Below are 27475 nucleotides of genomic sequence, written 5' to 3'. Positions count from 1 at the left end.
ACCCCAGTACATCTTTGAAGCGTGGGTGGAAACCAGAGCCGCCTGGGGAAAACCCACAGACACGTGGAGAAAGTACAAACTCCTTACTGACAGCGCGGGTTTCGAACCCAGGTCCAGTCCTGATCGTTGGTGTTGTGAAGACGTTGTGCTAACCGCTACGCCAATCATGCCACCCATTATCTAATCTTTCTCTACTTCATAGCCCAAAGACCTCTATTTTTCTAAACATCCTTGTGCCTATCTAAGAGTATTTTAAACCTCCACTAGTAGCCCCCACAATGCATTTCAGATGCCCATCACTCTGAGTAAAACAAAATTTCCTCTGCCATCTCCCTAAACTTTCCTTCACTCAGCTTGAACAGAAATCCTCTGGTGTCAGTCATTGTCACCCTGGGAAAAAAAGGTTGTAAACCTAGGATCTCAAGTCTCCCTTGTTACCAATCCCAGATGCTCTTCTCTTTTCCTTATCCTGAGCCTTGATTCATTCCCATCCAATATCCCTCACTTTGTTCTCAACATTTCGTTCAAAGTCTGTGAGGTAGTGTTATGTTCTGACATTGCCTCTCGTATCCGTCTTTCACAGAGAGGGGAGCAGCGAGTGTCGAAGGTTACCACAGTGATTCTTGTAGCGCTCTGGCTGTTTGGGTCCATTATCCTGTTTGTGGCAATTGCTGACAAAGTCTCATGGCTACAATACCTCTACTACATCTCGTACATCAAACTTGTGGTCACGCTGATTAAGTACATCCCCCAGGTAGGTGGTGACGAATCTGCATGACGGGAGGTTCCTGGATTCTCATCAGTGAGACATTGTGAGAATGAGAAATCTAGCGCCCTCGAACGCGCATGATTCCCTGAGCTTCGGGAGTATGACTCCGTGGAAAGGTTGAGGACTACAACTGTAACACTGACCACTGGGAGGTGGCTCTTGTCTCTAAACAGGTTGAGAGGAGGGCCCCTGCTCTGCAGCAACAGAATTCCCCATTTCATACTAACAGCTAACACTGGCAACTGGGAGACGGACCTGTTCCAAGCGGTGGTTATGTTGCTGCCTTGGAAGCATTGACAGGGGGACTGGATTGGGAAACATTGGGGAGGGACATGATACCATTACAAGATACAAAATGGGGAAACTGGAAGTTATGAGCTCTTCTCACAAGCTGCCACAGGTGAACTTTCCCCTCTCCCTCCCTCGACAAGCCCCTCAACTTGCATTCTGTGTAAATCCCTCAGCAGAGACAAAAACGGAGAAGCGAAGTCACATGAAGACGGTTGCCAAAGATTGCAGCAGGATCTTAATCATTGGGCAGGTGGGCAAAGGAATGGTTGATGGAATTTAATACAGAGAAATGTGAGGTGGTGCATTTGGAGAAGTCTAACAGGGTAGGACCTACACAGTGAAAGGTAGGGGCTGGGAAGTGTTGTCGACCAGAGGGATCTAGGATTACAGGTACATAGTACCATAGGAGTGGTATCACAAGAAGATAGGGTGGTCAAAAAGGCTTTCAGCACATTGGCCTTCATCAGTTGGGAGGTCATGGTGCAGTTGTGTGAGACATTTGTGTTTAGTTTTGGTCACCGCGTTGCAGGAAAGATGCTATCAAGCTGGAGATGGTGCAGAGAATGATTCCAGATCTTGGGACCCTAAGCTACAGGCTGAGGCTTTATTCCTTGGAAACACTGGAGGATGAGGGGTGATATTAAAAAAAAATCATGAGAATAAATCAGGTGAACACATTCTTTTGCCCAGGGTAAGAAAATCGGTAACCAGAGCACATAGGTTTAAGGTGAGGAGGGAGAGATTTAACAGAAACCTGAGGGGTATTTTTTAAATTACACAAAGGGTGGTGGGTGTATGGAACAGTCTTTTGGAGGATGTAGATGAGACAGGTTCTATTGCAATGTTTAAGAAACATTTGGTCAGAAGCATGAATGGGATGGGTTTAAAGGAATATGGGCAGGTGGGACGAGTATGGGTGGGACAGTTTTGTCAGCATGGGAAGGTTTGGCTGAAGGATCTGTTTCCTCACTGCGCGACTCTATGACTTTCAGAGCTGTCACTACCTGGCGGAGATGCAGCGTTACACTGAAGGGTCCAACCTTCCAGTCCTAATGGTGACGGCTCCGAACAGGTTTCAAACAGCCCGTTAAAGCAATTGATGGTGTTAAGAGAAATCCTGCAACCGCAGAAGTCTTGTGCCCAGGGTGGCAGCAGAGGTGATCAGAGGCGTCCACGAAGGGTAGCAGACTCCAGGGGAGTAGCGCACCAGCACAGGGCACTAGAAACGGGAAACATCCCCCATCGAGAAGGAGAAGTAGAGGAGACAGCCCTCCAGGGAAAGTTACCACGGCAGCGAACCAGTGAGGGACTCTGACTGAGGGGCCCGCCTGCGCTGCGGGCTGCTGGAGTCTGGCTCATGGGAATCAGTTATTGGAACCGGGGTTTGAGAGGGTGTCGAGGGCAGGAATGGTTCCCGAAGGGCCTCAGGCACTGAAGGCCTCCTGATCATGTCAGAGGTTTGGATCTGGAGCTCAGGTTACCGATGGATCAAACAGGAAAGGGGCTGGTGCAGCTGCGGAGGCTGTGGGAGCAATGAGGGCGAATCCACGATCTCTCCTGCTTCTCCTCTTACGGTAAAGGGTGCCAGGCAACACTAATGGTAACTTTATCTGCCTTACAGCGGGCAGAAGGCAATTTCGTGTAATTATGCATAAAGGAATTTTGACACCATGAGTATGTATTAGCTGTAAATCTGTGTGCTATTATACAACTATGTGATGCCAGAATGGAAATGGCAGGTTCACATCCACTGCAATGCATCCCAGAGACTGACTATGGTGCCTGCAGTTTAGTTGATGGTGTCCGTGTGTTTCCATTTCTCCTGTAGGCCTACATGAACCATCGAAGGAAGAGCACTGTCGGCTGGTCCATCGGGAATGTGCTGTTAGATTTCACTGGAGGTAGTTTCAGCATCCTGCAGATGTTCCTGCAGTCCTACAACAATGGTAATAACCTGCCTCGGGAGGGAAGCATTCAGTCTGGAAAGGTGAAACCTGAGGGTGTGGTGGGATCAAAGGGGCGGATCACCCAGAAGCATGCCTTGTCGGGTCTGTATCCTCCCTGATCTGAGCCACAGATTCCACCCCGATGTGCTCACATTTTGAGCTTGCTCTTTTCACCCAGACAGTAGCTTGTGTTATGGAACTTTCCTTTTTATCTTGAGTGTTTCAATTTGAGGTTTCTGTGGGGTGGGGGTGGGGGTGGGGGGGCCTTCACTCCAAACAGAGCATGGAAAAGAAAATCATAAAATTATTGAGTATGGTAGCATCAATTGGTCACGTTTTACGTAAAATCCTTTATCGAGGCTGGGGAAATAGAGAAGCCAGTGTACAGTGGGACGGGCGGGACAGGGGCCCCTTTGGGATCGGTGAACTAGGGAAAGGCGAAAGATGACAGACAGAGGCGGAGGATGGCAGATACCAGACAACGGGAGAGAGAGGCTGAAAACCCAAGGAGTCAGGTAGAGGAAAGGCTGGCGTCAGAGGAGGTGAGCATGGTGGGATAAACAGACCAGGTGGAATCAAGGGGGAGGGGGCATGGGAGTGAACAGAAAAATCCAGGGCAGATGGGGGTGGAGAGGAGTGGAACCAAAGAAACGGGGAGATGAGAATGGGTGGGTCAGAAAGGGGGGGCTAAAATAAGGGGGAGAAGAAGAGAGAGAAGATTTGTTATATGAAATTAGAAAATTCTCTGTTCATACCATTGTGCTGTAGATGGCCCAGGCAGAACAGGAGATGTTGTTCCTCTAGTTTATGTTGAGCCTCACCTTGGCAGTGGGGAAGGCCCAGGTTGGACATTCCTATCAGTATGGGAATGGGAAGAGGGGGTTGAAATGACAGCAACTAGGATCTCAGGATAGCCATAGGAAGTAAAAGGCAGGCGTCTGGATCCTGATCCCTTTATCAGGAATGTAAGATGCCTGAATAAAAAAGGGGTAGGGGGAAAGATGTGGAGGGAGGAAGGGAAGGATGTGGAGGAAGAAAGGGGGAAGGATGTGGAAGGGGGAAGGATGTGAAGGGGGAAGGATGTGAAGGGGGAAGGGGAGGAGCACAGGAAAAGTAGTATTAGGTGGAGAGTCGAGGAGAAACTGGGAAATGATGGGGAGAGGGTCGGGGGTAGCTCTCCGATAGAAGAGAGAATGAAGGGAAAAGAGGTAGGATGCTGGATGAACAACAGGAATAGGAAAAGAGAGTGACCGGGGAGGGGTTAATGGAAATGTGAGAAGTTGAATGTGTGGTTGAGATATCTACCTCCTTCCTTATACTGCGTGCATTTACAAGACCTTCAGTCCTGCATTCATCACCCTTCTCAGTTTTGTTTCCATTAAATTCTTGTCTTATTCCTGCAATTTTACCCCCTCGACTGTTCAGCTTCCTCACAACATTACAGCATCTACTTGTCCATCATCTGCCCTGTCACTCTGATTCCTGACCCCCTACCACACTGGTTTAAACTCTTCTCAACAGCTCTAGAAAATCTGCCCACCAGAACATTAGTCCGTCTCAAGTTCGAGTGTACTGGGTTACGGGGAAAGGATAAACAGGTGAGGACTTTATTCTCTGAAGCATAGGAGAATGAAGGGAGATCTGACCAAGGTAAACTAAATAATGAGGGGTATGGATTGAATAAATGCAAGTGGGTTTTTTCCACTGAGGGTAGGTGAGATACAAACCAGAGAATGTGGGTTAAGGGTGAAAGGGGAAAGGTTTAGGGGGAACATTGGGAGAAACTTCTTCACACAGAGAGTGGTGAAAGTGTGACACGAGCTGCTAGTTGAGGTGGTGAATGTAAGCTCAAGTTTAGTATTCAAGTTTGTGCAGGTACAGGGTACGAGGGCGAAGGAGAGATTTGAATTGGGTGCAGATCAGTGGGAGAGGCAGAATAATAGCTCAGCACAGTCTAGAAGGGCCAAAGGTCCTGTTTCTCTGCTGTAATGTTCTATGGTCGTACCTTTCTCAGAAAGAGATTCCCCAGTGATCCAGAAATTGAACCCTGCACCAATATTTCAACCACACTTGCATATCTCCCTCACTGACATGTGGCACAGGAAGCAATCTGACATCACCACCCTTGAGGTTCTTCTTTCATCATCCTACCTTGCTCCCTATATTCTCTCTTCAGAAACTTATCCCGATTCCTACCCATGTCATTGGTACCAGCATGCACCACTTTGGGTACTCACCCTCCTCTCTCAGAATGCAATGGGCCCCATCTGAAATTTTCCTGACCCTTGCTCCTGGGAGGCAGCATACCATCCTGGAGTCTCTCTCACGTCCACAGAATCTCCTGTCTCCTCCTCTCACTATCGAATCCCCTATCACTACTGCCATAGGGCCAGGTTCACTGCCGGAGACCCAGTCGCTGAGACTTTCTCCTGGCAGAATGTCCCCAGAACGGTACCCAGAGTGATATGTTTATTGTTGAGCTACAGGGATGTCTGCAGTACCTGCCAACTTGTGTTTGCTTTCCCTCTCCTCAGTCACCCAACTACTTACCTCTGCAGCTTCAATGTGACTGCCACTCCAAAACTCCGATCTGCCATCTCTTCATTTTTCTGTACACGCTGAAGCGCGTCGAGCCATAAGGAGCTGTATCTCAGTGCACCTCTTGCAGATGTACCTCTCGGAGATCACGTCTTCCAAAATTCCCACTTCTCACAAGATGAACTAATCCTGAGGCCATTCAGATGATTCTAAATTGGCATTAATAGAAAGTCAAATAAAAGATCGAAACCCACCAGAGATTTACTTGAGTCTCCATAACGAAGCCTCCAGCCAAAGACCCAGCTCCCTGCTCTAACCCTGCCCCACTCCCACGATGGCTGTTTTTTGTACCCCTTGCCAAGTACCTAACTTACCAGCGATTGAAAGCCCAATGAAAGACTGAATGGGCTCACTCACCTACCTCCCACTGTATGCTGCCAATTCAGTATTCAAAGCCCAATGAAAGACTGAATGGGCTCACTCACCTACCTCCCACTGTATGCTGCCAATTCAGTATTCTTCCAATATGCATTGAATTTCTGGGGGGGAGGGGGGGGAAAAGACCTGTTCCACCATCTCAGCCCCATGGACCTGAGTGTAATACAATATCAAAATGTCCCCTTCAACCTGTGGACCTTAGTTTCTATCTCCCTGCTCTAGAGGAATTCTCATTGAAAGCCAGAATGGTCTTCTAGAGGGATAATTGAAGCATTGTGCCTCCATCTATAATGCAAACCAGTTCTACTGATTCTGGGCATTTCGGTAACTGTTGGCGCAACTGTTCATGCTCTCCACTGGAACCTGCTGCCTTTCTAACAACAGGGATCCTTTGTGATTACAGACTAATTATATGGAGAATGTGGGTTCAGATCTCGTCATCTCAGTCTGAGGCCATGGTTTAAATGGAATGAGGCTGTTGGTGTTTGATTGGGAGGTATCTTGTTAAGATAAAGCTTTATTCCATGATAGGTACCCATTATTGAGTGAGGGCTTTTCCATTCTAAAGCTGAAGCGTGTGGGGTTTGTCTGACTCTGTGCTGTGCTCTGGTTTGTTCCAGTTGACATCAAGTGAAGGATGTTTTTAACACTGATGTTCGTTCACTGAACGCATGTTTGATTTCTTACAGATGAGTGGTTGCTAATTTTTGGAGATCCCACCAAGTTTGGCCTAGGAGTAATCTCCATTCTGTTTGACGTTCTCTTCATGATACAGCATTACTGTTTGTACAGACTCAAGGCTAGCGACTACAGGGCATTGAGTGAGGAATGACCAAACTCATTCATGTTCAACACACAACAGGAAAATCACTCAGCTGGTCAGGCAGCAAGTGTGGAGGGGAATGCAGAGTTAACGGTTCAGATCAATGATCTGTCACCAGAGCCAGGAAGCACTGGAGATGACTAGGATTTGATACAGAAAGGAGCAAAGGGACGGTGGAGAAACAGAGACAAGTATTGCCTGCTGTCATCTTGGATCGCCTCCCTCACTGCCCACCAGCAATTTTGGTGACATCTTACTAATCATATTAATTACACGACCATCCTAATTGAAAATACAGATGACACATCAGTACTGACCCACTAAGTCACACCACTGGACACAGACCTCCAATCAGAAGAAATATTCCCCCACTACTTCTGATTCCAGGATCTGCAGGCTCCTGTGTGTCTCATTCCTCCACTCCTCTCTGCCTCTTTCCATGAAGCCTGTTTTGAATCCAGTGGACCAGTTCCCCATGGATCTCACGTGATTTGACCTTCCAAGCGAGATATGATCAAAGGCCTTGCTGAAGGCCCCATATACTGTGCATCTTCCTGCCCTCATCAGTGCTCTTCGACATCTCTTAAAAAAAAACCCATCTCCCACGCACGTCCATGCTGACTACCTCCAATCAGTCCCCTCCTATCCAAATCCAAACCCACAAGGAGTGAGGATGTATTTCAACAGGCCCTGGGGGTTTGTCAACTTTAGTTCACTCCAAGACAGCCAACCCCCTCCAATTCCTTAGCTTCCATGATCTTCTCAGCATCTGGTAATCTCGCCTCTGATCGCACTGCCTTCTGGTATCTAATGAAAACCAACACAAACGTCTCAACTCAAAGAAGCCACATTTGTCATACAAACGCATGTGATTTGAAACATTAACCCAATTTCTCACTGCAGACTGATGGATATTTCCTGGTTTTTAGATTTACAAAAGTTTCATAGTTAATTGCAGTCTAGGAGATAGAACAATTAATCAGAATTTATTGTCACGAAAGTGTTACAAAATTTGTTGTTTTGCAGCATCACAGGTGCAAAATGCTATAAATTACATTTTAAATAAATTATTGCAAAAGAAATGAAAGTGAGGTTCTGTCTGTGGTTCAATGTCCATTGAGAAATCTGATGGCAGAGGGGAAGAAGCTGGTTTTGTACAGTTGGATGTTGGTCTTCAGGCTCCTGTACCTCCTTCCCGATGGTAGCAGTGAGAAGAGGCCATGGCTTGGGGCTGGGGGTCCTCGAGAAGATGCTTTCTTGAGACACTGCCTCTTGAGCCCATGATGTTGCTAGCTGAGTTCACAATCCCGTGTCGCCTGTTCCTGTCCTGTGCATTGGCACCTCCGTAGCAGACAGTGATGCCACCAGCCAGAATGCTCTCCACGGTCCACCTGTAGAAGTTTGCATCAGTCTTCTGTGACATACCAAATCTCTTCAAACTCCTCACGAAGTATAGCCACTGGAGAGCCTTCTTCGTGATTTCATCGACATGGAGGCCCCAGGACAGATCTTCAGAAATTTAGTACCCAGGAATTTGAAGTTCTTAACCCTTTCCAAGGTGTCATGTGATGGAGTAGTGGCTGGAAGGAGAATACCAGCCCTCTCCAGAAAAGAAGAAATAAGGTGAAGAAAACACAAAGTTCAAGAAACACAAAACATAACAAATAAAAGATAACATTGTAGAGAAAAGAAAGAAAATGGCACCCAAGAAGGAAAAAGTAAAAAACGGGAAAAAAAGAAAAGACATCGGAAGAGAAAGAAGGCCTTACTTGCATGAAGAAACAGGGAGCCATCGTGGAGAAGGGAGCCCGTTCCCAAAGGTTGGTGACGATCCCGCAGAGTCGCGACCGACCGGCCCCCCCCCCTCCCCCCCTCCGGACCGCTGGACTGCAAAAATGGCTCTTTAAGCCAAAGAAAAGTGCACTCACTAAGGAAAAGGAGAACACCGACGGGAGGGGGGGCCCAGCTAAGGACCGGGCAAACACAGCGCGACCAGCTGAGGGATGCCCAACACCAGGGCTCTCAGCTAGAAGAGGAGGAAAGTGACAGGAGAGGGAGTGATAGGAAAGAAGAGCAGCAGCAGGAGGCCCAACAGATGAGTATCCCAGAAGAAGAGGACCAACAGCAAGAAGCCAAGCAAGAAGCAGCCCAGGAGAGTGAGGCAAACAACTCGTCAGGAAAGTCAGAAGAGACACAGATACAAGGAAGAGGAGAAGATGACACAAACACAGGTACAGACACAGAAGAGGAAGAAGACCACCAAGATCTGCACAGAGAAATAGAAGGTAAAATAGATGGACAGAATATAGATTTTTAAAAATTTCAAGAACAAATGAGAGCATTAAAAGAATGGTTGACATTAGAATTTAGTGAAATGAAAAGAAAAATGAAAAGTACAGAAGAAAATGCGAGTAGAATAGAGCTGGTCATAACAGATGTAGGGAAAGGATTAGAAAATGTGGAAGAACGTGTAATGGCGGTAGAAATGGAAGTGAATGACTTAAAAAGAAAATTGGAAGAAAGTGACAAAAAAGTCACAGAAAATTAGCTCAGAAAATTAATATGATGGAAAATTATTGAAGGTGATACAACATAAAGATAGTGGGCCTGAAGGAAGATGAAGAAGGCACAGATATGAAGGAATTTATAAAAGAATGGATCCCAAAGGTCCTGGGAATGACAGAAATACAGGAAGGAATGGAAATAGAAAGGGCACACAGAACACTAGCCCCGAAACCACAGCCACAACAAAAACCAAGATCCATTTTAGTAAAATTTCTGAGATATATGACAAGAGAAAATATGTTGGAGCAGATAAGGAATAAAATTAGAAGACAAGCATTGGAATACAAGGGTCAAAAAATATTTTTTAACCCAGTCATAAGTCTTGAACTTTTAAAGAAGAGGAAGGAGTTTAATACAGCAAAATCGATCCTATGGAAAAAATGTTATAAATTTATGTTAAGATATCCAGCTGTGCTTAAAACATTTATCCTGGGGGAGCAAAACAGACTGTTCTCGGATCCGGAGGAAGCGCGAGAATTTGCAGAACGTTTGCAAGACAGGAGAGATGCAACAAGAATGAAGAACGGCGATAAAATACATATAAAGATGTAAAAATAATGTATATGTAAGAACTAAAGGGAAAGAGAAGGAAAGAAAGGAATGGGGGGGAAAAAAAAGGGGGTGAGCTTTGTTATATGTGAAGAAAAAAGTCCTGGAAGGGGTTGGGTGGGACAGAATAACTGTCGCTGTGAAATCAGTTGACACTTGCAAGCGGGTTCGCAATCCAAATGGAAAGGGGAGTTGTGTTTGCCCGGCAAGGGATAAGGGGCAACTCGGGGGGTGGGGGGGGGGACTTTTGGGTTTAAGGAAATATTAGATGTGGGAGTTGTTGAAGTATTTTATTTTTTAAATGTGTTGTCATACATTGAGTTCAAAAAGGGAAAATGGGGAAAAGGGAAAAGATGGTGTTGAGGAAGCAGAAATGAGTTGTAAACAGGATATGAGATGGCCATGTTGAACTATATGACTATAAATATTAATGGAATACATAACCAAATTAAACAAAAAAGGCTATTAAATTTCCTGAAAAAAGAAAAAATAGACATAGCATTTGTGCAGGAAACGCATCTAACTGAAGTGGAACATAATAAAGAGTGACTGGTTAGGGCACGTAGCGGCAGCATCATGTAATTCAAAAGCTCGAGGTGTAGCTATATTAATTAATAAAAATGTACCAATCAAAATAGAGGCAGAAATAATAGATCCAGCAGGTAATGATAAAGTGTCAAATATATTCAGAATTTTGGAATTTGATCTATATATATGCACCTAACAATGAGGATCAGAAGTTTATGGAGGATATTCTTTTGAAGATTGCAGACACACAAGGAAATATATTGATAGGAGGGGATTTTAACCTTAATTTGGATCCATTGTTGGATAAAACTGGACAAAAGACTAGCAAAAAGAATAAAGTGGCCAAATTTATGGTTAAATCAATGCAGAAAATGAAACTTATGGATATATGGAGGAGGCAGCACCCAATGAAGAAGGAATACTCATACTACACGAGTAGGCTTAAAACATAAAGGATTGATATGTTTTTGTTGTCAGCCTATGTTCAAGGGAGAGTTAGGAAAACTGAATATAAAGCTAGATTGCTATCTGATCATTCACCCCTGTTATTAGCAATAGAGCTGGAGGACATCCCATCAAGAACATATAGATGGAGGTTAAACTCCATGCTACTTAAAAGACAGGATTCTAGGGAGTTTATTGAACACCAAATTAAAATGTACTTTGAAATAAATACGGAATCAGTGAAAGACAAATTTATATTATGGGATGCAATGAAAGCCTTCATTAGAGGGCAGATAATAAGTTATGTAACTAAGATGAAAAAGGACGACAATCGGGAAATAGAACAGTTGGAAAGGGAAATAGTAAATATAGAAAAAGAACTAGCAACAAGGGAAGATACAACAAAAAGAATTGGTGCATAAAAAAATAAAATACGAAACACTACAAACGTATAAGGTGGAGAAAAACAATGAAAATAAAGCAAAAGTATTATGAACTAGGAGAAAAAACAAAATATTAGCCTGGCAATTTAAAACAGAACAAGCTAAAAGAACTGTATTGGCATCAAGGAAAAAGGACAAATTACATATAATCCAATAGAGATTAATGAGAACTTTAAGGAATTTTATGAACAATTATACCAAACTGAGAACGAGGGGAAAGATGATAAAATGGAGGAGTTTTTAGCTAAAATTGAACTGCTGAGATTGCAAGAGGAGCAAAACAAACTGATAAAACCATTTGAAATAAAGTACAGGATATATTAAAAAAGCTGCCGAACAACCCTCTCCACTGCTGACCCCTCGATGAGGACTGGTTTGTGTTCTCCTGATTTCGCCTTCCTGAAGTCCAGTCAGTTCCTTACTTTTGTTAATGTTGAATGCCACCTCTCCTGTACACTTCTTCATTGCTGTCTGCTGATGTACATGACATAATTGAATGTTTGAAATGGAATGCTCCAGGACCTGCTGTGTATCCCTTAGTGTCTACCTTAAATTCTTTAACTCACCTAACTTGATTAAAATAGTTTTAGACCATAAGACATAGGAGAAATAGGCCATTCAGCCCATTGAGTCTGCACCATCATTCAGTCATGAGCTGATCCATTTTCCCACTCAGCCCCACTGCCCTGCCTTCTCCTCATCACCTTTGATATCCTGGTTAATCAAGGACCTATAATCTCTGCCTTAAATACACCCAATCACTTGGCTTTCACAGTCGCCTATGGGAACACATTCCACCGGTTCACCATCCCCTGGCTGAAGAAAGTTAGTCACATCCTTAAGTTGTGCCCTCTTGTCCTTAACTGTCCCATCAAGGCAAAAAAACTTTCTAAATGTACTCTGTCCATGCCGTTTAATATTCAAAATGTTTCAGTGAGATTTCCCCCCTGCTTTCTTCAAATTCTTCAAATAAGAGCTCCCCATATAAGCCTTTCATTCCCAGATTCATCCTTGTGAACCTCCTCTGAACCCTCACCAATGTCAGCACAGGTCTTAAATTAGGAGCTCAAAACTGCTCTCAATTCTCCAAGTGAGGTCAAGCCAGTGGTGGGTTGAAAGACCTGTTTCAACACTATGTCTGTCTCTCAGAGCTGCACATTCAAACCTTGCTTGGGATCTGTAACTGGGCTAAATGGACAAATCAGTGACAGGATCTCCACAAACAGCTCCACACAATGTGCCAGTGTGTACACAATACCTCCTTTCCAACAGACGTACAACACCTGAGTGCAGGTTTTTATTTAATTACAGTAATTATACAATGAGCAATTTCATTTCTTCCAAATTATCCACCAGCAAAAAAGACCACATTATACAGTCCCTTGCATCACAAATCAAAATTGCAAATTGATGCACAAGATTTAAAACAAATCATTTTGATTGGGTGTAGAAGTGTACTGTAATCACTATTTCATCTAATCCACTGAAATCAAGCAGGAAAATCTGACTTTCATCAAGGGGGGAGGAGGGGAGGGGGAAGGGACAGAGGGAAGAGCACAGGCCAACAAGGCAAGTTACTGTGGATTTGGACAGGAGGTAGAACTGCTCTGTGAATGGAGGAGGGAAAGGTGAGAAGCTGGAGGAAAGGAGAGAGGGTAGGGGTTTAATGGAAACTGGAAAAGTACTATGCTAATAGCATCTGGTTGGAGGGTGTCTAGACCGAATACAAGGCATTGTACCTCCAAATGACGGGCGGTCTCATTGGCAGTGCATGAGACCACGAACAGATGGGGAAAATGAAATGGCTACCACTGGGTGATCCCTGCTATTGCAGTGGGCAGAGTATGTCCTCTGATGTGATGGAGGCAACACTGACTACTGGGAAGTCACTGTTATTGCAGGAGACAGAGCAAAGGTGCTCAAAGAAATAGTCTCCCAGTTTGCGTAGTCCCTTCGATATAGGAAGCCACAACAGGAGCATCAGATGCAGTAGACAACCCCTGCAGATTCACAAGTGATGTGTTGCTTCACTTTGGGGTCCTGAATGGTGGTGAAGGAGGAGGTATGGAGTAAGGGTGGCATTTCCTGCAGTCACTGGGGTAGGTACCAATGGGGCGAGATGATTGATGAGGGAGTCCCTGCAGGGAGGTGAGGGGGAAATTGTGCCTGGTGGTGGGATCATGTTGTAGACAGCATGCAGAGGCTGGTGGGGTGGTAGGCAAGGACAAGGGAAATCCTGTCCTGCCATCTCAGGGCAGAGGGGACCAGGCCAGACATGCGGGAAGATGTGCTTTTTGCTTAGCCTGAGACAGGTACTTCCTCCAGATGCTGCGTGTCCTCCTGAGTGTCTCAGCACTTTTGTGTATTGCACTAATGGACCAGAAACCAGTCTTTCGCATTCAATGTAAGAAGGGTGCACGGAGTTCATTGGTAAAGCTGAATGTTACAACCCCCCCCCCCCCCCCCAAACTCAGCCTCTTAAAAATCCAACCATGCAGTGCTGGAACAGTAACACAACTAAACCTAACCCCTATTTATCCAGTTTCAAATAGAAGGTTCCACATAATTACACCTGTATGAGACTGGATTGAACAAAGGTTTTCATGATAGTGTCAGGAAGAGGCAGGCATCATGCAGTCCTGGCCATAACAATGTCAAGGCCCATAGTTTGGCTCTATGGGAACACCCAAGGAACGAATGGGAAGGCACTTTGAGGGGCCCTGAACTGTTGCCAGGTTGACAAACACAAGTGGTTCAGATTTAATCCTGCACATTATAGTGCACTGAATGACAATGTGGCCTTGCTATTTGAGCATACACATCACCTCAGACATCTTACAGATATATAAAAAAAAAAGGCCCAACAGCCCACAGTGGAATTTAAAAATATTAGAAAAGAATATTCAGTTAAAAAATCTATAAATGCAATTGTCCTAATCAGTTATTTAAAAGTAGAGGGACAATTCATCCCTCCCCCCCCCCCCCCCTCCTCAATCCACCACACCATAAGAGATGGCAAAGGCTTTGGTCAGTAAACCTATATTTGGATAGCATTTAAAGCTGATTAAAAAGACTAAAGTTGGTGTTCAAATCGTGATCAGAGAAACATTAATCTAGTGCTTGTACTTTCGTGTTGTCAGCAAGCTTCCATTCACTGTACAAATGGCCCTGATGGTACAGTTACTGAATCAGGGGAGTGCAGTTGGTCAATCTGTGCACTCATCCATTTCCTGCAACACCCAGCAAGACCCGTTTGCAGCGATTTAACCGTTACAGTGACTCAGACAGTCCAGTGTTGGGCACTCTCAGCAAGGTACGCATAATATCATGGAGCAAAATTAAACAGTTTTCAGTGACCGGATTGTTTCTCTATGAATCGTTACGTTCGAGTGGGCTACTGCAGGGACTGTTGCAAGGCCTGCTGCAGAGATTTACGGGTCACCAGAAGCCGAACAACATCTTCATTCTTCTTTGTGAGCCGTTTCCTGGCCTGGTCATGTGTTACCATCGTCATGTCCCACCCGTTGACCTGCAAAGGAAAGAGGCAGAGGTAGCACCCAGCCGCAGCACCCATCCACACACTCACCATCTCTGCCAGGCATTGCCTGACTAAATCTTGATTTACTATTGCTGTCACTTAGGTGCACTTTGTAACACCAAGGCTCATGGTCAGAGCCGGCATTTCAACACCATCTTACCAGAGAGGTCCCACGTGCCTCACCTCCCCTGCACATGCTTTGCAGCAAATGATGGTCTCTCAATTGTGAACCACATAACTACACTACAGGACATACAACAGATAATGACCCATAGAACAAGGGTGTAGAAACCAGAGGCTAAATGACAGGTTTGATGTGGAGTTTAAGTTGCTAATTCCATTTTGTAAAACACTGCCCGTTAGTAATCATCAGATGATGCTCACCCACCTGCTTCCCTAAAACCCTGACACCGACGACCCTCGCCTGCCATTGGAAAACAACTCAGACGTGGATCACTATGAGATGAATGAAAAGGGATAGGCATGGCATTGATCTGGGACCCAACTCAGTGCCCACACTATCTGGCTTCTGACAACCCCGTACCCTCCCACCCCCACCCCCTTGACTCCACGGGTTTCCCTGGGTGCTCCTGTCCTCCACAACCCCACCCATGTGGGCGAGCACACTGGCCTTGGTAATTATCCTTTAGCAAAAGGCTAAAGGCAACAAGAATCACAGCCTTCAGTGCGTCAACCAGGAAGCAGGCATACGGATCACTGTGCGTCCCGACAGCAACTCTGTGACAAAGAGTAGGATTCTCCTGGCCTCCCCCGCCTGATCCCGCTCCTCGAATGTGTGGACTAAAGAGAGCCAAGCCAAGGGTCCATCCATCATCAGGAAGTGTGTGACAGTTTCACCAGGCTGGCACTCACTCCGGTACTCTGTTCACTAGGCCGGCACCCACTCTGATCCTCGCCAGTCACTGTGCCACAGCTTCACTAGGTCAGCACCTATTCTGACCTTCACTAATCAGACTTTGCCAGCTTCACCCGCCCAGCATTCAACCTGACCCCCGGGCACTCTGCGCCACAACACTCACTCCCGCCCTCAGCCCTGGCCTGCAGTTGGCTGGCACTCAGCCTCACCCCCCCCCCCCCCCCCCCACCATCCCCAGCACACTGAGAGCCACAGCATCCATGGCTCTCAGCATTCACCCAAACCAACTTCACAACACAACCACACTCATCCATCCCACTCACTCCCGGACACCCCACCATCTCCAGCCCAGTAGTTCACTCCATTTGATAGCAAGAACCAGAGGAAAAGCAGAGGCTCCAAGGTCAGCCCATTGTATGCATGGGCCAAGAACTTATCACCATTGCACAACAACCTGTTTGCCCCGATGTATAGCAGCTGTGGCGCAGCTTGCAGCTACTCGGTCACATCAGAAGGAGACAACCTGGTGAAGGATCAACCTTGAGAAACAACAATAGAAAAGACAGTATTCAAAGCTGGAGTAAAACCAAGGCACATAGACAACAATGTGATGTCGGTGGTCGAGAATCCGAGTTAGTGGTTCAGGTCACTGATGTTCAGAATCCGTTCACGGTGGAAGTGAGAGTTTTCTGCTCAATATATTTAATGTCTTTTAACTCAGAGTTTAGACTAGTTAGACCCTCTCCTCCAACGTTTCCCCACCCCAAAACTTCTCACCTTTTCACCTCGAGTCCATCCTCCTCCATCTCCCCACATTCTGTCACTGAAGGCCACCCCACCCCAAAACTCTTGCTTCAAAGCTGCCACGATCTGTCACTCCATGCCTTCTTAAGCAATGATCTCAGGGCCCCTCAGACACCAAGGCTTCATTCAGCGCCTCCTCGTGTCCCAGGCTGATTGTGTCGGACCTCCTAAAGCCCATCACCTCACCCACACCAGGAGTGGTGGCCAACTTGCAAATCATCCAAATTGTTTGGACATAGAGCAAGGGTTCCAGCAACAACCCCTGTGATTCACAGCGCCCTTCTCCGTCTCACTCTCTACCCAAGGATCCCAAATCCCATGAGTAATTTGGTCCAGATAATCAGGAGTATCATCCCTTCATCAACATACTCAAGCAAAAAAAAAACACATTGGTCAGACACATCTTCTCTTAAAGCCGCACCAACTTGATTAGTCCCCACTTTAGAAGTTCCTCAATTTTTTTCCTCCCCCAAATAAATTCCTCCTTGAATAAAGGAACAATGCCTTCCGGTACCTCAGTGGCCAAGGGAGAATTCAAAATCTTATCAGATTTCTCCTCCCCTGCCTCCCATTGTAGGCAAGGATTGATCGGAGATAAATAGTGCAGACACTGGAAAACTGGATCAAAAGAATGTTGGAGGAGTTCAGCAGGTCAGCCAGCATCCATGAAAGAAGGGTTACTTCCCTAAACCGGGGTGATATTCCATGGATGCTGCCTGAACCACTGTAACACCCTCTGGCATGGTGTTGCTGGGATATCTCTCCAGGCCTGCCAGAACATACCATCCCCTCACATATTTCTCCAGTGTGAGAGAAGTGTTCAGGAAAGCTTACTCCCATCCCCTAACTCTGCACAGGCATTTCCACTAAGGGACCCTATTCTTCCCCCTGTTAGCTCCTGCCCCACCCTCATTGAAGAATTGTTAACCTTGCCAACTGGCGCACTTGACCTCTTGCAGACGTCTCTCCACCCTACTGTTCCAGCCTTCTTCCCACCTCGTTTCCCACCTTCCGACCAGCTGACCTCAGGCTCTGCCTTTAGTTCTGTACCACCTCTCCTGCAGTCTTCGTCTCACTCTCTCCCCAATGCTGACTTTCTCAATACCATTACTCAAATTGTAGAAAACACCAGAAACCAGACCTGCATTATCTTGTCTCCAATCTGTAGTCCTGCAACTTCAGCTGGTCCTCCTTCAGATATTCTAGTGACATATATTCCCTGCAGAAACAGGAGAATGGGTGGTCATGGCATTGAAGAGTTCACTGAAAAGGGATAAAAATAAAGGAGGAGGAATATAAAATCAGTCTATTTGCAGATGACATCATAGTGTACCTAACAGAACCAGAAATATCAATAAAAGAACTACATAAGAAATTGAAGGAATATGGAGAAATATCGGGGTACAAGATCAACGCAAAGAAAAGTGAAGCAATGCCAATGAGTAATGCGAATTATACAGAGTTTAAAAAAGAATCAACATTTAAATGGCAAACACAAGCAATCCAATACCTAGGTATTAGATTAGATAACAATTTAGGCCACCTGTACGAATTAAATTATCAGCCATTAATGAAGAAATTGCAGGAAAGAACATTGGAAAGAATTGCCACTAACACTGATAGGGAGGGTAAATTGCATCAAAATGAATGTCTTCCCAAGAATACAATACCTATTTCAATCATTACCAATTCCCTTAACAGAGAAATTCTTCAATGAACTAAAGAGAATAATAAGGACATTCTTATGGAAAGGGGGAAACTGAGGATAGCGTTAGATAAATTAACAGAATGATACAAACAAGGGGGTTTGCAGTTACCAAACTAAAAATTATTATAAGCAGCACAATTAACAGTCAAGGGGAAAAACCAGATTGGATCAGGCTGATAGAGCTAGATAAAATAGGGGAGAAGGTACTGGAACATATGCTTTATAAGTGGGATGAAAACCTGGTGCAATATAAAAGCTCACCAGTACTGCATCATTTACTCAATATATGGAAGAAGATTCACTTAGAAAGGAAAAAAACAAATGACCAACTACCAAAATTATTATTGACACAAAATCAGCTAATCCATTTACAATAGATAACCTTTCCTTTAGAGAATGGGAGAGAAAAAGGAATTCGAAGAATAGAAAATTGTTTTTTTGGGAAATAATTTATTAACATTTGAACAAATGAAGTAAAAATATGGAATAACTCATGGTACAATGTTTGCATACCATCAACTGAAAGCCTACTTAAAGGATAAATTGGGAAACAGACTGAGATTACCAGAAGGAAGCAGCTTTGAATTTGTGATTACAGAAACAATGATAATTAAAAGATTTATAACGAACATGTACATCAAGCTGCAAGAGAAGGAAAATGATGAAAAAAGCTATAAACCCAAACGAAAGTGGGAAAAAGATTTAAAGATAAAAAATGAAATATGGGAAAAGTTATGCTCTAGAACTATGAAGTATAAACACAAGGTTACTCATGATACAGTATAATTGGTTACACAGGTTATATATCACGCCCCAAAAGTTTAAAAAAAAAATAGGATCCAACATTATCAGATAGATGTTTTCGCTGTAAGAAGGAAACGGGAACAACAGTACCTGCAATTTGGGCATGTGAGAAAATGAAAAAGTTTTAGGAAGATCTAAATCAGGTATTAAATAAAATCACAAAAAGGAACATACCAAAAAGTCCAGAGATCTTTCTTCTAAGTAACATAGGAAGTAAGGAATTAGGCCTCAAACTGGATGAAGCACAAAAAAGATTTATTATGATAGCCTTAGCTGTAGCAAAAAAAATGTATAATGTCAACTTAGAAATCAGAAGAGAGCCTGAGAATACAGCAATAGTTCATGGAAATGAATAAATGTATTCCATTGGAAAAAATTACATATAATTTACAAAAGAAAGTCACATTATTTGAACAAATTTGGGAACCGTAGATGGAACACAACAGAGAGGGCCTACCGCGGACCTCCACCCCCTAAAATGACAGAATGAGAAGACAAACTGACCCAGTGTGTAAAAGTAGATGACACAATTTTCTTGTTTATTTTCATTGTGTGATGACATTGTTTAATGGGTTTAATGTATTGTATATGTTGAACGTTTAGTGGGTAGGGAGGGGGTGGTTAGGAGGGAGGGTAGGGAGGGGGAAAAGGGGAGAAAATGACACTGCATATTCAAGAGGGAAAATTTGTATGTATTTTGATTGATATGGATCTCAGTGTGAAAAAAAAATTAGATGAAGAGTTCACTGAAATCCATTGAGAAAATACAGAGTTTGAGGATAAACAAACAAATAATATCTTTCTTTGGCTTGGCTTCGCGGACGAAGATTTATGGAGGGGTAAATGTCCACTTCAGCTGCTAAAACCATTTGTATCCCTAAAAAGGAAGCAATAAACCAAAACAAAACATTTGTCCCTTAAAGGAAATGAACTGGGGAATTATGGGAAACAGAACAGCAGTGCAACTAATTATAATGGATCGGTCCTGGTCGAAGAAACAAGGAGACAATCCAGTGGAAGTCTGCAGATTCAATTATTGTAGTTAATAATCAAAAGTGCTGGAGAAATTCAGCAGATCCCACAGCGTCGATAGAAAGCAAAGATATATATCCAACGTTTCAGGCCTGAGGCCTCCGTCAAGGTACGAGCAAAAAGCAAGCAGGTGCCTGAATAAAAAGGCAACATTAGGGTGGAAGAAGGGCAGGGGTTGGAGCACAAGCCAACAGACCAGAGGTGGACGTGCATATGAAGGCAGGAGAGAAAAGCCTAGAATTGATTGGGGGTAACAGCACCGCCAAGTTTCAGTCTTTGGAGAATAGTGAGAGTGCAGCAGGATAAAGCCACATTAGTGGGAAGGGATGACAAGGTAGACAAATTTCATTAGAGAAATGGGAGGAGATTTGTTTCGTTAGAAAAAAAAATGAGAAGAGGCAATGAAAGGATACCAGTCAAAGGGAAGAGAGATAGAAGGAGTACAAGTGCATCAATTTGTGAACAAGGAGGGGCAGATTGGAAAAAAAGCTAACAAGGCATAAAAATTCAGGATTCTACCATTAGAAGCAGGGATTTACTGGTGCTGTGATCATAAAGCACTGGTATGGCCTCAGATGGAGCATTGTGTTCCTTTCTGGTCATCACAGTAGAGGGGTGGCATTTGAGGGGCCAGAAAAACATTTAGAGAATAACAAAAAGGATAAATTAGAGGGGCTGGAATCATTTCCTCCACACAAGCCTGATGGGAGATCTAATAAAAGTATTAAAATGGACAGTTGACAAGGAAAGTCTGCTCCCACTAGTGGAGAGGTCATGAGTATAGGATCCATCTCACTGCAAAAGCTCAGGGGTGAGGAAACACACACTACAAAGTTGAGAGACAGCCTCTTCCCAGAATGAACAGTGCCCTGATGCTGCCCTTCTTTGTACGAACTGAACCATTGCAACTCAAGAACCTTGCTCTTGCTCTTTACTCAACTGTATGCATGCTAGAGCTGAGTAAAACACAAAAGTCTGCTGACACTGTGATTGTAGTCAAAACACAAATGCTGGAGGAACTCAACTGGTCTCACAGATCTATTACTGAAGTTTTGGACCTGAACCTTTCTTCCAGAAAGCAGTCTGGTGAATCAATAAAGACAGAGAGAAAGGTAGGAGAATGGGAGGGGGAAAGAGTACAGACCAACAAAAGGTGTAAATTGAATGCAAAGGGAAAGGCTCTTGTGAGAGGAGACAGAGGAAAAAGGGAAAGAGAAAGAACTAGAGGAAAGGAGACAGGGGAAGGAACTTTCTAACAAATTATTTGAGCTGTCCTGTTAACCTGCTCACAGAAGAATCCTTCTCATTGTAAAGGTATATTGTGACAAACCTGAACATTATAAATGAACAGAGAAGAGAATCAAAGGTGATGCAATGAAACCCTTTCCCATGCAGCATGTGGATGGATTTGGAAAGCATTGCCAAAAAGGGATTGGACCAACATATTAACGTCTGAAGACAACCATCAATGGCAAAGCATAACTGGGTATGAGAGGCCCTTCTCACCTTAAACCTCTAGTTCTATCATCTCTCCTTCTTTGGCTTGGCTTCGCGGACGAAGATTTATGGAGGGGTAAAAGTCCACGTCAGCTGCAGGCTCGTTTGTGGCTGACTAGTCCGATGCAGGACAGGCAGATACGGTTGCAGCAGTTGCAAGGGAAAATTGGTTGGTTGAGGTTGGGTGTTGGGTTTTTCCTCCTTTGTCTTTTGACAGTGAGGTGGGCTCTGCGGTCTTCTTTAAAGGAGGTTGCTTCCTGCTGAACTGTGAGGTGCCAAGATGCACGGTTTGAGGCGATATAAGCCCACTGGCGGTGGTCAATGTGGCAGGCACCAAGAGCTTTCTTTAGGCAGTCCTTGTACCTCTCCTTTGGTGCACCTCTGTCTCGGCGGCCAGTGGAGAGCTCGCCATAGAACACGGTCTTGGGAAGGCGATGGTCCTCCATTCTGGAGATGTGACCTACACAGCGCAGTTTGACCTTCAGCAGCGTGGATTCGATGCTGTCGGCCTCTGCCATCTTGAGTACTTTGATGTTGGAGATGAAGTTGCTCCAATGAATGTTGAGGATGGAGCGGAGACAACGCTGGTGGAAGCGTTTTAGGAGCCGTAGGTGATGCCAGTAGAGGACCCATGATTCGGAGCCGAACAGGAGCGTGGGTATGACAACGGCTCTGTATATGCTAATCTTTGTGAGGTTTTTCAGTTGGTTGTTTTTCCAGACTCCTTTGTGTAGTCTTCCAAAGGCACTATTTGCCTTGGTGAGTCTGTTGTCTATCTCGTTGTCGATCCTTGCATCATTGTAAATCCTCCCACTGTTTTCCAATGGTTTACCCAAACTATGCTATGTTTAAATTTAGAGAAAATTAGAAACTCTGTCTATGAATCCCCTTCTAAGTTTGAGTTAACCTGGCGACCATTTATTCAATATTTTCATTTGTGGTGAGTTGATCTGGCTCTGTTTTCTTTCTATGATTATGTATGATAATTGGGTTATAAGATGAGATCGGAGTGATCGGCGTGGTTTAGCTATATCTGTAGGTTTTTTTTTAAGTTTTTTTTTTAAAGTTTTTTTAAATTCAGATTTGTTTTTTCTTCTTTTTTGGGGTTTTTTTTTTCTCTTTTTTCATATATTGTTATTAATTATATCTTTTTTTAGAGATAGTTCACACCCTAAACTGATCAAAATTTTTTTTTTATGATATATTTTTATTTTGTAATATTATTGTTTAATACCTCTGTATTAATTCATTACTTACTATGTATTTTTTTTATATCTCTTTGAACTGTATGTGTTTATAAATTATAATAATAATAAAAAGATTGAAAAAGAAAGAAAGATCCTTGCATCCGATGAAATGGTGCAGCTGAAATAGGTAAACTGGTTGACCGTTTTGAGTTTTGTGTGCCCGATGGAGATGTGGGGGGACTGGTAGTCATGGTGGGGGGCTGGCTGATGGAGGACCTCAGTTTTCTTCAGGCTGACTTCCAGGCCAAACATTTTGGCAGTTTCCGCAAAACAGGACGTCAAGCGCTGAAGAGCTGGTTCTGAATGGGCAACTAAAGCGGCATCGTCTGCAAAGAGTAGTTCACAGACAAGTTGCTCGTGTCTTGGTGTGAGCTTGCAGGCGCCTCAGATTGAAGAGACTGCCATCCGCGCGATACCGGATATAAATAGCGTCTTCATTGTTGAAGTCTTTCATGGCTTGTTTCAGCATCATGCTGAAGAAGATTGAAAAGAGGGTTGGTGCGAGAATGCAGCCTTGCTTCACGCCATTGTTAATGGAGAAGGGTTCAGAGAGCTCATTGCTGTATCTGACCCGACCTTGTTGGTTATCGTGCAGTTGGATAACCATGTTGAGGAACTTTGGGGGGCATCCGAGGCGCTCTAGTATTTGCCAAAGCCCTTTCCTACTCACGGTGTCGAAGGCTTTGGTGAGGTCAACAAAGGTGATGTAGAGTCCTTTGTTTGTTCTCTGCACTTTTCTTGAAGCTGTCCGAGGGCAAAGACCATGTCAGTAGTTCCTCTGTTTGCGCAAAAGCCGCATTGTGATTCTGGGAGAATATTTTGAAAAAGACTAAGCATTCACTTTATGCCCTCGTGGTTTTATAAACCTCTACAAGATCACCTTTCAGCCTCCTTCTCTCTGGGAACTAAAGACCCAGCCTATCCAACTTGCCCATATAACTCAACCCCTCCAGTCCCAGCAGCATCTTGGTGAATCTCCTCTGCATCCCTTCCAATTGATTGATATCCTTCTTATAGCTGGGTGACTAGGATGGTGAGGAGTAAATGGAAGAAGCTGCCACAAGAGGCACTGAAGCAGATGCAAAGTACATTTGGAGAGATGCATGGCAGGAGGGATAGGAGCCAAATCCAGGTAAATCTTGACCAATAATTGTCAAGCTGAACCCCCGCTATGATCAGATTTGAAAGCAATGGCATCAGCTTGACAATAGCTGGACAAGATTTCTCCTCATCCAACACTTTGAACATTAGTGACAAGAAGTGTGGGGATTTTGAGATAAAATATTCATTTAAAATCAGCTTTAATGGAGCCATTTCTTTCTGGTATGTGACTATGACAGTATTTCATACCTTGTCTGTTTTATCCTCGGAAAAGGGATTTTGTGCAGGATCCTGGTCAATTCCTCCTCCGATACTGAATCCCAGGATTAGGTTATCACCGTGACACAATTTACAGATTTCAATACATTGCTGAAAGAAATAATTTGAAATCAAGACCTGGAAATATCAGTGGTGAATAAAAACAAAGTACAGTGACAGTCACTCCAACTTCAAGAGCACAAACTGTCTTAGGAACAGGATAAAGTCATTCCATCCAACTGAACCTGTGCAAGAGTTCAGCCACTCTGAAACCCCTCAATGCCTTCTCCCACCAGTACTTAATCATTCACTTATACTATCCACATCAATAACTCGACCAATACCACCATCTCGGAGGATCTTTCCTGGATCCCACACACTAATGGCATCGTGAAGAAAATACATCAGCGCCTCAACTTCCTCAGGAGTCTGTAGAGGTTTGGTGTGAGTCTGTCGAGGTTTGGAAAGGGGGCTGACCGGATGCATCAAGGACCATTTTGGGGACACCAATACCTCTGAGCGTAAAGCCCTGCAAAAGGTAGTGGACACAGCCCAGGACATCACAGGTAAAACCCTCCCCACTATCAAGAACATCTACAGAGAAAACGCTGCCGTTGGAGAGCAGTATCAATCATCAAGAATCTACACCACCCAGCACATGCTCTGTTCTCGCTGCTGCCACCAGGAAAAGGGTATCGGTGCCACAAGACTCACACCCCCAGGTTCAGGAACAGCTGCTACTCCATCACCATCAGACTCTTCAACAGCAACTCAATCAGGGACATATTTAAGGACTCTTAATTTTGCACTTTATTGATTTTATTTCTCTCTGTATTGCAGTTTGTTTGCCTTTCTTTGTTTACATGTGCAGTTTTTTTGTACTACCAATAAATAGAAATTCTGCCTTTCCTGCAGGAAAAAGAATCTCAGGATTGTATGTGATGTCATGTGTGTTCTCTGGCAATAAATCTGAATACTCCTTGTTTCCTTTCTTCCATTTTCTTTTTAAAATAACAGCCAATGTTATTTTAATTCCTAAACTATCTAGCATGCCAAAACATGACCCAATCTTCAACTAGTGAACTTGGAAAGTCCAAACATGCACTTTTTTCATAAACTTCAAATACCAAGAACAGTCATCTTCTTATCAAATATTTATCAAAAAAAACCTCCTGAACTTCACCCTCAAGTTGCATGATTGATACTGAATGAAAATATACCATCAATTACTATAGGTGCTACATCCCACCTGCACCCACTTATCCCTTGCTAGTCTATGCTCTCCATGCCCACACGTCTGCCTGATTTTTTTTGGCATTCCCAAAGAAGGGTTCATGGCCCGAAACAGGACTTTTGCTTTCTGTGGACACAAATTCCAAAGTTGATGATATTGTCTGGTCAGCAGTAAAACATCCGTAGCCTACAAAACTGCATAGATGGGCTGGCAGTACAGACAGACAGGGATTAGATCAAGTCAAATAATACAGTAAAGTTGCATATTTTTTAAGAAGAATAAAGGGAAACTTTAGGGATTAAAAGGTAAGACTTATGATTCTGACACACAGAAAAGTTACCAAAGAACATGGGATGGTCATGCTTTATAAACAGAATGAAAAAGAATGGAAATAATTGAAACAGTACAAAAGATTGAAAAGGTCAAAAACTGAAGTACTATTTCCATTTCTGGTCAACATGCTTTAGAGGTGACATGAAAACCCTAAACAAAGTGTAGAGAAGAGATTGATTTCAGCCAAAAAGAAATTGGAAAAGCAAGAATTATTCTCAGAGCAAAATTTGAAGAAAATTTAAAAGGATTAGAAGAGGTTCACAACTGGCTTTAGAGAGAATCTCAAACTCCGGTTTAAAAAGTTTGACCATTTTGACCAAAAAAAGATACAAAGGGGGTGCACAGAAATTTGCTTATTACCACATAGAGCAGTTGCAATCTGAAATTCCGTCTTTATAAAACAGAATCAGATTTCAGATTTATTGTCAGAGTACATACATATCATCACATACAACCCTGAGATTCTTTTTCCTGCGGGCACCGCAGAATTACCATTAATTGGTAGTGCAAAGAATAAACTGTACTGTGTAAACAAAGAAATGTAAATGAAGGTAACAACTGTGCAATAGAGAGTGGAGAAAAACAAACAATAAAGTGCAAATGTAGTCCCTGATCGAGTGTGTGGTTGAGGAGTCTGATGGTGGAGGGGGAGCAGCTGTTCCTGAACCTGAGGGTGCGAGTCTTGTGGCACATTCAGGGGAGGAAAAAAAATTCATACGGGCTCGGTTTTTAAGATAATGTTCCAATAAACACTAGCAAAGACTTTGACTCACTTCCATGATTCTTCCTGTAGGCTCTAAAGTGCACAAGTTATATTGCTTCAAAGTTAAGGTTCTGCTGACTTCAACTTTGGAAGTTATTTAATTCACACCGAGCACCGATGACGGCTGAGGCCATTAATCTCAGATTACATTAGCCACACAGAACCCAAAGGACACCCTCACAACAAGACCATACACGTCCTTCCACCCACATCATTCTAACTACATCCACTTAACAAGAATCTCAAGCTTGCAGCCTGTCATAGAGCGGACACCAATAGGCAGGCAGCAACAAAAAAAGTTTTAGGCTTCCTCTGGGTACTGCAGGGCCTGCTGAGTTTCCACAACATGGCCATTCTTGGACAATTCTAACCCTAAACGGGCCTCCCTCCACAAACTCCTCCCTCCATGCACGACTGCTCTGTGCAGAAGGGCCACCTGGGACTGACACGACGGACCCAATCACACACACACATGCTGGAGAACCTCAGCAGGTCATGGAGCAAAGGTGGAGATGGGGTTTGAGCCCTTCATCAGGGTCCCGTCCCTCCGGATTGTGTTGCACCGCTAGAACCACTCCCTTCCCCAGGCCAACGGTTGGGCTGGTGTCGGGGAGGGCTGCACGGACCTCGGGAGTCGGCCTGAAACCCGACTGGACGCCACAGCCTGCGCTTCCAACTTGCCCAAATAGTCGGGGCAGAGGCGCCCCGGACCGACCGCAGGGGAACCAGGCCTCTCTTCAACGACCGCGGGCCCCGAGCCGCGGCGTGAAAAAGGGGGCCGACCCACTCGGTCGGCTACTCACCACGACGGCGGTGACCGGCTGACCGGCGACGAAGGCCATGGCCAGGCCGTTCCCGTGACTGAGGCGACGCCCGCGGTCTGCCCCGCCCCGCGCCGCGCCGCGCCGCCGGCTCAAAGCCTCGGCCACCTCGCTGACGTCACGG

The 27475-nt window shown here is 44.3% G+C and overlaps 2 protein-coding genes and 1 long non-coding RNA gene across 8 annotated transcripts in view; 1 reads left to right on the top strand and 2 right to left on the bottom strand.

Moving 5' to 3' along the window:
* LOC138758870 (uncharacterized) overlaps nucleotides 1–7753 on the bottom strand; it is a 13901-nt gene extending 6148 nt beyond the window's left edge. Inside the window, exon 1 of the long non-coding RNA XR_011354517.1 lies at nucleotides 5557–7753. This is a non-coding gene — a long non-coding RNA (uncharacterized lncRNA). The remainder of the gene's footprint in view (nucleotides 1–5556) is intronic.
* ctns (cystinosin, lysosomal cystine transporter) overlaps nucleotides 1–14695 on the top strand; it is a 76432-nt gene extending 61737 nt beyond the window's left edge. For 5 of the 6 annotated variants that reach the window (XM_069928372.1, XM_069928373.1, XM_069928375.1 and 2 more), the window contains 3 exons: nucleotides 584–754; nucleotides 2889–3006; nucleotides 6672–14695. In XM_069928372.1, the coding sequence (XP_069784473.1) occupies nucleotides 584–754; nucleotides 2889–3006; nucleotides 6672–6814 (432 nt within the window). In that variant the 3' untranslated portion in view covers nucleotides 6815–14695. Of the gene's footprint in view, nucleotides 1–583; nucleotides 755–2888; nucleotides 3007–5540; nucleotides 6032–6671 lie in introns of those variants that run through there. The other variant, XM_069928376.1, reaches the window with a different exon arrangement.
* On the bottom strand, nucleotides 12610–27475 carry tax1bp3 (Tax1 (human T-cell leukemia virus type I) binding protein 3). Its single transcript, XM_069928378.1, has 4 exons — nucleotides 27334–27475; nucleotides 24192–24311; nucleotides 17695–17772; nucleotides 12610–14863 (listed from the first exon to the last, which is right to left on the bottom strand). The coding sequence occupies exons 1-4, from the start codon at nucleotides 27370–27372 to the stop codon at nucleotides 14729–14731; spliced, it is 372 nt and encodes a 123-aa protein (XP_069784479.1). The 5' UTR covers nucleotides 27373–27475; the 3' UTR covers nucleotides 12610–14728.

This window comes from Narcine bancroftii, chromosome 3, assembly GCF_036971445.1.
Source record: "Narcine bancroftii isolate sNarBan1 chromosome 3, sNarBan1.hap1, whole genome shotgun sequence".
NCBI lineage: Eukaryota > Metazoa > Chordata > Chondrichthyes > Torpediniformes > Narcinidae > Narcine > Narcine bancroftii.
This window is presented reverse-complemented; position numbering and strand designations above follow the sequence as displayed.

Coding starts and splice junctions, on each gene's coding strand:
- tax1bp3 (XM_069928378.1), bottom strand. CDS start 27,372: ATGGCCTTCGTCGCCGGTCAGCCGGTCACCGCCGTCGTG. Junction 24,312..27,333: donor AGCCGGTCACCGCCGTCGTG/GTGAGTAGCCGA, acceptor TATTTCTTTCAG/CAATGTATTGAAATCTGTAA. Junction 14,864..17,694: donor TTGGAGACAAGATAATGCAG/GTCTGGTTTCTG, acceptor TTTCCTTTGCAG/GTCAACGGGTGGGACATGAC.